Source organism: Rhinopithecus bieti, unplaced genomic scaffold (assembly GCF_001698545.2).
Source record: "Rhinopithecus bieti isolate Rb0 unplaced genomic scaffold, ASM169854v2 scaffold_7580, whole genome shotgun sequence".
Classification (NCBI taxonomy): Eukaryota; Metazoa; Chordata; class Mammalia; order Primates; family Cercopithecidae; genus Rhinopithecus; species Rhinopithecus bieti.
The window spans coordinates 1,478,653-1,489,732 of NW_016805470.1; the positions used below are offsets into that span (position 1 = coordinate 1,478,653).

The 11,080-nt window shown below is 54.5% G+C and overlaps 1 protein-coding gene across 1 annotated transcript; it reads right to left on the reverse strand.

Annotated features, from left to right (window-relative positions):
* Positions 1–3,934: 3,934 nt before the first annotated feature.
* AVP (arginine vasopressin) lies at positions 3,935–6,943 on the reverse strand. Its single transcript, XM_017872530.1, has 3 exons — positions 5,930–6,943; positions 4,354–4,555; positions 3,935–4,182 (listed from the first exon to the last, which is right to left on the reverse strand). The coding sequence occupies exons 1-3, from the start codon at positions 6,047–6,049 to the stop codon at positions 4,010–4,012; spliced, it is 495 nt and encodes a 164-aa protein (XP_017728019.1). The 5' UTR covers positions 6,050–6,943; the 3' UTR covers positions 3,935–4,009.
* Positions 6,944–11,080: the final 4,137 nt, after the last annotated feature.

Consider the following 11,080-nt stretch of genomic DNA (forward strand, 5'->3'; position numbering starts at 1 on the left):
TATATATATATATATAGCAACTATTTCAGGCATGATAGAAGGAAATTCAGTAGGTGAACCCTATGATTACCCCAGGATTCTGCTGGGAACAATGTCCTGACCACGATGCAACACGATGAAGTCTCAGCAGAGCATGGCTGTCACACTGACTGGGGAGGCATGGAAAGAAGTTGCAAAAATCCTCAGCAAAAAAAAAGAAAGAAATTACTGTCTATGTAGAAAATCCCAAAGAATCTTCAAAAAAGTTATTAGATCTAATAAGTACATTTAGCAAGATCACAGGATATAAAGTTAACATTAATACTTCATAATTCTATATACTAACAATAATGACTTGGAAATTACATTTTAAAATACAGCACTATTTAAAATAGTGTGAAAAATATGAAATCTTTTGGATAGAAATCTTACCTAATATATACAAATTCTATATGGTGAACTATAAAACGCTGATGGAAGAAATAGAAGACCTGAATAACTGGAGAGATATATTTTGTTTATTGATTTGGAAGACTCATCAGGGTAAAGATGTCAGTTCTCCCCAAATTGATTGAAAGATCCAATACAATTCTAATTAAACTCCCAATAGGATTTTTTTGTAGAAATCATTAAGTTGATTCTAAAATTTATACAGCATGACAAAGGAACTAGAACAGTCAAAACAATTTTGAAAAAGAGCAAAGTTGGAAAAGCCACACAACCTGATAAAGTTATCATATTCAAAACAGTGTAATATTATAGAAAGGATAGATCTAGGCCGGGTGCAGTGGCTCACACCTGTAATCCCAGCACTTTGGGAGACCGAGGCAGGCAGATCACTTGAGATCAGGAGTTCGAAACCAGCCTGGACAACATGGCTGTTGAGATCACGCCACTACACTCCAGACTGTGCGACAGTGAGACTCTGTCAAAAAAAAAAAAATCAGTGGAACAGATTAGAGAGTCTAGAAATAGACTCACATATATATGGCACTATCTCAGCTCACTGCAACCTCTACCTCTTGGATTCAAGCAATTCTCCTGTCTCAGCCTCCTGAGTAGCTGAGACTACAGGTGCACGACACCATGCCCGGCTAATTTTTGTATTTTTAGTAGAAATGGGGTTTCAAACTCCTGACCTCAGGCCATCTACCCGCCTGGGCCTCCCAAAGTGCTGGAATTACAGGCATGAACCACCACACCTGGCCAAGAAGTTCTTTTTTTTTGTTTGTTTTTGTTTTGAGACCTGTTTTTTCGTCTTTGAGACGGAGTCTCGCTCTGGTCGGCCAGGCTGGGTGCAGTGGCAGATCTCAGCTCACTGAAGCCTCCGCCTCCCGGGTTAGCCTTTCTCCTGCTCAGCCTCCAGTATGGGACTACAGCGCCCCGATCATCACCTGCTAGTGTCTATTTTTAGTAGAGCGGGGTCACACGTGTTAGCAGGGAGGTCCCCGATCTCCTGACCTCGTGTCGCACCCGTCTCGGCCTCCAAGAGGGGGTGCCCACAGTGCTCGGGATTAACAGGCTTGAGCCACCCGCCCGGCCAGAGTCTTTAACAAGTAGATGCTGAAAATAAATAAATAAAATAAAACAGGCCGGGCACGGTGGCGCAAGTCTGTAATCCCAGCACTTTGGGAGGCCGAGGCAGGCAGATCACGAGGTCAGGAGATCGAGACCATCCTGGCTAACATGGTGAAACCCCGTCTCTACCAAAAATACAAAAAAATTAGCCAGGTGTGGTGGCAGGCACCTATAGTCCCAGCTACTTGGGAGGCTGAGGCAGGAGGATGGTGTGAACCCGGGAGGCAGAGCTTGCAGTGAACCAAGATCACACCACTGCACTCGAGCCTGGGCAACAGAGCTAGACTTCATCTCAATAATAGTAATAATAATTTTAAAAAAGAAAAGAAAAGAGACACTGCCAATGTTACCATTTTTATGACATAGCAGATGTGGAGGCTTGAACACTGCTTTGACCCTTGCCGCGGGTTTGCCGCAGCCCGTTTGCCCTGTAGAGAATGAGCACACAAGGGCCAACCTCTCCCTGCTAAATGGCTCTGTAGCTGGGTCAGGGGACTCAAGGAGAGGGAGAAAGAGTGGAAGACTGCTCAGGGATGTGGACATTTGGGCAAATTGTGGGTGGGCAGACCTTCCTCACCCCTTCCCAGAAGTAGTAGCCTGATTGTTTTGAAGACAAGTGGAGGGAAAGGAGTCTGAATCTGTATGTATTTGGGAAGAGGAAGTTCCTGGACCTCATTCTGAGACTGTCCCCAAGTCCAGACACTAGTACTTTGGATTGGATTCAGTGCAGCCAAGCCACCTGCCTCTTCCCACTTCCCAGTTGGAAGAGTTAATAAATTCCTATTAGGTTTGGACCTGCTCTAGCCCCAACCAGATGGGGGCTGGCCCTGAGTGTACCACATGAAACAGGAGCAGGAGGTCGCGGCAGTGACCCAAGCCTGCATAGTCCCTGCCCCTGCTGGCTAGACCCAGTCATGCCAGGCACTGCCTGGCAGAGGAACCCAGAACCAGGTCAGGGGTGAGAGCCAAAGGGAGCCCTGGGAGTGTAGAAGAGAGCCTGACCTTGGCATGTGCCTGGACTCTGCCCAGGGCTGCTGAGGCTGGGCTGCTTGAGTCACCAGGCTTGGCCCTAAGCCTGGGCGTTGGGGTCACGGCCCAGGCGGACTTCCCTCCTCCTGCACTCCCTCCTGGCCTCAGAGTTTGCAGAGGATCCCAAAGGAGATGCAGCCTCTTGTGGCTCCAAAACCTGGAGAAAGGAAGCCCAAGGAGAGGATGCAGAGAACAGAGGAGGCCAAGAGAGAGAAGGATGGGAGGTGTCGGAGGGGGTGAGGGGACAGAAGGGGGGTGTGGAGGGGCCAAGGAGAGAGGCAAGAAGGGGCCCGGGAGCTGGCAGAATGGGGAGGCGAGAGCAGGGTGAGAGACAAAGGAGAGAAAGGGCAGATGGGACCAGAAAGTCCTCCGGTTCAAGAAGGGAGCGAGAGAACCTAAGAGATTTAGAGGAAGATGCCGAGAGCTGCTGGACGTCTTTTTGCCAAAGGGGCTCATGTCAAAGGGCAGAAGGTCTTCATGTCCGGGAGCTAATGTGAGTGCGCTCCTGCGTGCGTGAGCCTGTGTGTACATGCTCCTGCCCATGCTCCTGTCGGCTGTATCTGTGTTTCTTTGGGTGTGTCTGTGGCTCTGAATGTGGGGCTCAGGGTCTCTATGGTTGTGGTCAAGCGTCACGGACATGTTCCCAGCAGTTATTTTCTTGTCTGTGTTTCTGTCCAAGTGAGCTTGAGGTTGTGTGGGACTGTATCTGTTAGGGGTCCCCCACTCTGGCTGAGGGGCCCTAATGGTGGGTGCACTGGACGGACAGCAGGTGGCGCTGTCTCCACTGGGTCGGGGTGATATTCCCGCCGCCACCACACACGAGCACTGCCTTGGGTGAAACAGACATTGCACTGGGAATCCCGGGACCTGGGTGGGTCCCTGAGTGGTTTGTCTCCTGGGATGAAAATGGGGACAGAATGGTCACCCCTTGGCCTGTCTCCTCTGCCTCCCTCACTCTTCTCTCCGTCACTGTCAATGTCTCTGCATCTCTCTCCATCATTCTGCTATCTCTGTCTCTGGGTCTCTTGCTGTCTTGTCCTCCAGGCCTTTCCCCTCTCTGCCTTCACTTCTTTCTTTCTGCTGGAGGATACCCAACCGACCCCCTCCAAGGCCACTCTCGGCCTCTGGTCTCCCCCTCCCCTGCCTCCCAATCCGCCCTGTCCCTCGGTCTAGCGACACCTCTGCGGGTCCCAGATCGCTTCCTCTACGGGACCTGTTGCTTCTCTGGGGTGGATCTGTCCACGACCTCAGGTCCGGGGACTGGCCGGGCGGCATGGTGGCGGGGATCCCCGCTCCCACCTCTCTCCCCTTCCCTCTTCCCGCCAGAGACTGAGACAGACGCGAGGCCGTGCATTTTCAGAGGTTTATTGTCCGTGCTGTAGGGGCGCGCGCAGACAGCGCGCCGGTAGGGCGGGCTGGGGGCTCAGTAGACGCCGGGCTGGGCGGGCTCGAAGGGCTCGGGCGCCCCGGCCAGCTGCACCAGCCGCAACAGCAAGGCCCCGGCCGGCCCGTCTAGCTGCGTGGCGTTGCTCCGGTCGCTGGCGCGGGCGCGGCGGTGAAAGCCCTCGCGGCAGTCGGGCTCCGTCGTGCAGCTCTCTGCGGGAAGGACCTGTGAGCGCGGGCGCCCTGGGGTGGGCGCAGCTCGGGATGCGGGGACCCACGCCCTCCCTGCAGTGCCTGACTCCGCCCCCACCCCGCCGCAGGTCCACGTTCCCCACCCAAGCGGTCTGCGCCCGCCCCAGCCCCAGGCCCGCCCCCGCCGCGCACCGTCGTTGCAACAGATGCCGAAGGCGGCGCAGCGGCCCCCGCTCCCGCACGCCTTCTGGCCGGACTGGCAGGGCGACGGCAGGTAGTTCTCCTCCTGGCAGCGCAGCGCCTCGGCTGTGCCCACAAAGCAGCCCAGCTCGTCCGCGCAGCAGATGCTCGGCCCGAAGCAGCGGCCTTTGCCCCCGGGGCCACAGGGGAGGCACTGCGGAGACGGATGGGCAGGGTGAGCGGGAGGAGGAGGAGCCGGGAGTTGGGGGATTGGAGGGGAACCCCGTGAGGCGGGGATGCTGGGGTCCGGGTCTCAGAGTGCGGGCGGGACATTGGGGCTGCAGCTTGCAGGCGCACTCGGGCGCCGTCTGGGCCTCGACCGCAGTCCCGGGCGAGGCGTCCAAATCCGCTCAGCACCTTGATTTCTTGAATGACTTCTCAGTGATAGCCCTCAGCGTCCTCCCCCTCGGCTAGGGACCGGTCTCCGGTGGACTACAGCATGGGGAGCCCTTCCTCGAGCCTCGGGGCCATCGCTGGTGGGCGCCACTCTTGCAGCTGTCCCACCTTCCCCCACTCCAGACCCTTCCTCCTTCCTCCTCACACTGCTGCAGCTTGAGCCAGGGCCCACCCGCTTCCCCACACCATGCAGAGAGGCCCTGCCCATTGAGAACCCCGCCCCTTCCTCCCATTTCCTGTCTCCTGTCTTGCCTTGCCCCTGCCTCCTGCCAAGCTTGACGGCCTCATCTGGGGCCCTAACCCCCTGCTCAGTCGCCTGTGGGTGGCAGGGGCCTGAGCTCTAGAGGAGGGCACGGACACCCAGGTGTCTCAGGACCCCAAAGGAGCCTAGCAGGAGGAAGGGAGGCTGCGGAGGTTGCCCTCTCGGCCACTCTAATTTGCTCAACAGTCGGTTCTCTGGCGCAATGGATAGCGCATTAGACTTCTAGCTAAGCTTGGTGTGGTCTCATTTGCTCAACGGCTCATCATTGAGCCTGCACAGAATTGCATGCACATCGTGATTGGATTTCCTTCAGCTCTGCTGGAAATGGAGGAAACGTCCAGCACTAGAGAATTAGGCCAGGTTCCCAGCAGAACTTCCCCACAGGATACCCCACTCAAGTGCTCTCAGACCAGAGGCCATCTTCTGTGTGGGGGCCTGGGCGCCTGTGGCTGGGAGGCTGGGGCTGGATGAGGAAAGCCTCCAATGCCAGGTAGGACGGAGCCTCTGCTGCCCCAGCCAGTCCAGATGCAAGCACACCATGGGCACAGGGGAGGCCATGATGCCCCTTTCTCCCTGATCCAGCCCCATGCCCAGTCACTGGGGAAGCATCCCTCACTTCCCTGCATCCCTGTCTGGATGGCGACAGTGACCAGGAGCCCCTTCAGCCTCTCCCAGCCTCCTCCAAAGCCTGGTTTCCTCTGGCCCACCCCATTGGCTCCTCTGCCCAGCCATGCCATGCCTCTCTCTTCCTCCCCCACACTTCCCCTAAAGGCTACCACCACCCATGACTTCCCTCTTTCCTAGCCCCTGACCCAGGGTGTCAGCACTGCGCACTGTGGCAGCCCTGAGATGGCCCGCGGTGGGAAGTACCTGTCTCAGCTCCAGGTCGGACATGGCCCTCTTGCCGCCCCTCGGGCAGTTCTGGAAGTAGCATGCGGAGGAGAAGGCCAGTAGGCCGAGGAAGCAGGCGGGCAGCATGGTGTCTGGCATCCTGGTGCACACAGGTGGAACCCGTATGCAGCGCTGCTTGGTGGCTCTGTGCTGCTGCCTCTGCTGGCTGCCTATTTATGTCCGCAGGTGTTCCCTTGGAGGCGAGATGCGGCCGCCGCCCCCTCCCCAGTGGCTCCCCAGGAGCCCACGGTGGCCAGGTCCCCAGCCGTCAGCAGTGATTCAGGCATCTGGGGACACACGTGGGCCTGTTTGTGCAGGGATCATGGGGGAGGGGTGCGGGCCGCCAGGCTGTCATGGGCCGCGGAATGACAGCAATTGCCTCTACTGTGACTGCAATGCTCTGGATTCAGGGAGAGGAACAGACTGGGGGTCACCTGGAGACCATCTCTGAGCTTTCTGGTTACCCAGAAAGGGCTTAGGGTCCAAGAAGAGGGTAAGAGGAACCGAGGGGCTGGGTGTTAGGGGCAGGGACAGGCCCTGGCCTAGGAGCTGTGGGGCAGGGGACAGCCAGGTGTGTGGGGAGGGTTAGCCCTGTGACAACAAGATAAGGGACCAAGAACAGCACAAGCCCAGAGTGGCGAGGACAGGGGCTTTGTACTGGCTGCACCAGAAACGGGAATCCCTGCCTGTGAACAAGGCAGCTGCGGTCGGTTGTGGAGTCAAAGGACACAGAATGAGAAGGACTTGTTCTCACAGGGTAGAGGGGTGGCAGACTGCTGGGGAAAGTGCAAGACATGACACCCCCGCACCCCCATAGAGCAGGGAATGGGGACTCAGGCCCTGAAACGGGACCTTGGGGACACATTTGGCACATGACCTATCACCCCCTCCCAGGTAGAAACATGAGTCGGGGAGCTACTATGGGGAACAAGAACTCCACGCCAAGTAAGGTTCAAAGGTGGGGAGAGCCCCAGGGAACCTGACAACTGTTTGTCCCAATTCCTACGCCCGCCAGGACCTTAGTATGTGGGGATCAGGGCAGGTATCATCTCAGACCTGGGGTGGGAGTGGGGCCGGGGTTCTGGGCCTGGGGAAGGTGCAGGAGGAGCCATAGCTAAACGGACCCAGCCTGAGAAAGCCACTTTTTGTCCCTAATCCCAAGGTGGCAGGTCTAAAGAGGACATGGCCTCTCTCCCTGGGCCACCAGAGTGCCCCGCTGGTCTGGGGCTCAGGCCGGGCACCCCCTGCCTCCCAAGCTGTGCGCAGCCCCCAGCTCTTGCAGTTGCCACAGGCTCTTGGCCTCCTCTCCAGGGTGCAGCCGGATGCTGTGAGGAAGCTCCAGAGGACACAGCAGCCCCGTCTCCACCAAGGGCAGGGAGGAGGCCAGCATCCCAGGAGGGGCCGCCTGTACTCAGGCCATGACGTCGGCCTTTTCAGGAATGACCCCTCAGGGACTGCAAGGACCCTTTGAGAGGCAACACTGGGCAGTTGTTGTTGCAGCAACACTGGCTCCCGGTAGCCCGGCTCAGGGTCTGGCCTCTGTCACTTGAAACTTCATGGCTTGGGCAGCTCACTGAACTTGTCTGTGCCTTACTTTCTGCGGTGTGAAGTAAGGAAAATCATGGTACCCACCTCCTAGGGTCATTGTGAGGACTGAAATAAATAATTTATGATACAAAAGCTTTAGAGCCAGGCATGGCAGCTCATGCCTGTAATCCCAGCTACTTGAGAGACTCAGACAGGAGGTCGAGACCAGTCTTGGCAACACATAGCAAGACCGCATCTCTAATTTATTTTTTTTTTGAGACAGAGTCTTACTCTGTCAACCCAGGCTGTAGTGCAGTGGCGCAACCTCGGCTCAGTGCAACCTCCACCTCCCATGTTCAAGCAATTCTGTCTTCGCCTCCCAAGTAGCTGGGATTACAGGCATGCGTCACCACGCCAGGTTAATTTTTGTATTTTTGGTAGAAATGAGGTTTCAACATATTGGCCAGTCTGATCTCAAACTCCTGGCTTCAAGTGATCCACCGGCCTTGGTCTCCTAAAGTGCTGGGATTACAGGCATGAGCCACTGTGCTCGGCCCCATCTCTAATTTTAAATAAATAAATAAATAATTTTTTTTTCGGAGTCCGGTTCTGTCACCCAGACTGGAGTGCAGTGGCGTGATCTCAGCTCACTGCAACCTCCAACTCCTGGGTTAAAGCGATTCTCTTGTCTCGGCCTCCCGAGTAGTTGGGATTACAGGCACCCACCACCACGCCTGGCTACTTCTTTTTGTATTTTTAGTAAAGATGGGGTTTCGCCATGTTGGCCAGGCTGGTCTCAAACCAGACCTTGTGATCCTCCTGCCTTGGCCTCCCAAAGTGCTGGGATTACAGGTGTGAGCCACCACGCCTGGCCTATAAATACATTTTAAATTAAAAAATAAAAATAGCTTTAAGGCTGGGCACGGTGGCTCACGCCTGTAATCCCAGCACTTTGAAAGGCAAAGGCAGAAGGATCACTTGAGCCCAGGAGTTCAAGAGACCAGACTGGGCAACATAGAGAGACGTCATCACTACAGATAATTTAAAAATTGGCCAGGTGTGGTGGCACATGCCTGTGGTCCCAGCTACTTGGGAGGCTGAGGTGGGAGAATCGCTTGAGCCCAGGCTGCAGTGAGCCATGCCTGAGCCACTGCACTCCAGCTTGGGTGAGAGTGAGACCCTGTTTCAAAATAAAAGGTAGCTTTAGAAAAGTGCCTGCACCTGGCCAGGCACGGTGGCTCATGCCTGTAGTCCTAGCACTTTGGGAGGCTGAGGCGGGCTGATCACGAGGTCAGGAGATCAAGACCATCCTGGCTAACACAGTGAACCCCTGTCTCTACCAAAAATACCAAAAAAAAAAAAAAAAAAAAATTAGTCGGGCATGGTGGCAGGCGCCTATAGTCCCAACTACTCCGGAGGCTGAGGCAGGAGAATGGCGTGGACCCAGGAATGGCGTGGCCAAGGAGGCGGAGCTTGCAGTGACGCTGAGATCACGCACTGCACTCCCAGCTGGTGATCAAGATCGAGACCCCATCAAGAAAGGGCACAGGGGAGGCGGAGGGGAGGGGAAGGAGGGGAGGGAGGGAGGGGAGGGGAAGGCGCGGCGGAAGGGAGGGAAAGGAGAAAAGTGCGGCACCATTGTAAAGCTGATGAACAGCATTATTGCATTATTAATGCCGTTATTCTTTTTTGTTTGTTTGTTTTGTTTTGTTTTTTGAGATGGAGTTTTGCTCTTATCACCCAGGCTGGAGTGCAGTGATGCGATCTTGGCTCACTGCAACCTCTGCCTCCTGGGTTCAAGCGATTCTCCTGCCTCAGCCTCCTGAGAAGCTGGGATTACAGGCGCCCATCTCCACGCCTAGCTAATTTTTGTATTTTTAATAGAGACAGGGTTTCACCATGTTGGCCAGGCTGGTCTCAAACTTCTGGCCTCAGGTGATCCACCCTAATCAGCCTCCCAAAGTGCTGGGATTACAGGTGTAAACCACCATGCCTGGCCACTGCCATTATTCTTGTTAAGAGCTCAGAGATATTTCCAGAGAGAGCAGCTTCCTGGATTAGTCTAGGAGGGACATTTTCATTCTACTCATGGCCTGGAAACAAGCTTGATCTGAGGCCCTTGCCCCGTTGAGACTCCGTGGGTTGTGAGGCTAGCTGAGGAGGAGGGAGGCTGGAGGCCTGGCTAAGGTGCCTTGGCCCAGCACCTTACCTCTTCTTCACTGCAGGAGGTTGAGTCAACAACTGAAAACGGATGAGGCCAGACTGACTGAAGGGCCCAAGCCATGGGACAGGCGAGGACCTCTGTGCTGACCAGATCTGTCTACCAGGATCTTCATTCTAAGACTGGCCTCCCACACCAAGGCCCCTTTCTCCCTGGACCTACCTTCTCGAAATCTCCACTGACTGGGAAATGTCTCTATACTGTGCTGACTGGCAGCATTTCCAGCACATCACTCCATATGTCACATGGACCCCCAGACACCGCACACCCTTCTACATGTCCCTTACAGGTTTCCTTTCCCAACCTACTTTTTACATCTTCTTGGTCCTTTCATCTCCTACATCTCAGCTCATGATCCTGATTCATTTATCCTTTCAAAAGAAAGGAGTCAGTTCCTTCACCAGTTCCTCCCCGCTCCCCTGACATATACCCTTCATCCACCATTTTCTAGATATGATGATGTCATGACAGATGAGTATTACAAGTTAGATTGCAATTATGCCCTCTGAGCTAAGCCATATAGTATATTATGATGATCTTTCATCTGTGAACAACTTTTTGTATTCCTTGGAGTTAGTGATCATCTTGGTTTTTCACTTGTGGTCCACCTGCCCTTTTGTTTTGTTTTGTTTTAGAGATGGGGTCTCACTCCACCTGCCATTTATCCAGAAATCAACATTTATTCTTCAACTCCCTCCACCTGGGCTTCTGCCCAAACCAGCCCATTAAAACTCCTGTTGTCAAGGTCTTAAACTACCTCCATAGTGAAAAATGTGGTGGTCATGTCTATGTCCTTATTTTACACGATCTCCTAGCAGCATTTGACATGGGTGAACACTTATCCTTTTCTTTTTTTTTTTTTTTCTCCCAGAGATGGAGTCTTGCTCTGTTGCCCAGGATGGAGTGCAGTGGCACGATCTCCGCTCACTGCAAGCTCCGCCTCCCAGGTTCATGCCATTCTCCTGCCTCAGCCTCCCAAGTAGCTGGGACTACAGGCGCCCGCCGCCACGCCCGGCCAATTTTTTGCATTTTTAGTAGAGACGGGGTTTCACTGTGTTAGCCAGGATGGTCTTGATCTCCTGACCTCGTGATCTGCCCGCCTCGGCCTCCGAAAGTGCTGGGATTACAGGCGTGAGCCACCGCGCCCAGCCACGCTTATCCTTTTCTGAAACACACTTTGTTTGGTTCCAGTGATGCTACACTCTCTTGGTTTTCCTTCTGTTACACTGGATATTCTCTCTCAGCCTCCTTTTCTGGCTCCTCCTCTTTGACCTTGACTTCTAAATGTTGGAGCATCCCAGAAATCAGTCCTGTGTCCCTTCTCTTCTCTTCCTGAGTGATCCCACAATTTTATATACTTATTACAAGCTAATAATTCACAA

Coding starts and splice junctions, on each gene's coding strand:
- AVP (XM_017872530.1), bottom strand. CDS start 6,049: ATGCCAGACACCATGCTGCCCGCCTGCTTCCTCGGCCTACTGGCCTTC. Junction 4,556..5,929: donor CCGACCTGGAGCTGAGACAG/GTACTTCCCACC, acceptor CCGTCTCCGCAG/TGCCTCCCCTGTGGCCCCGG. Junction 4,183..4,353: donor CGGCATCTGTTGCAACGACG/GTGCGCGGCGGG, acceptor TCCTTCCCGCAG/AGAGCTGCACGACGGAGCCC.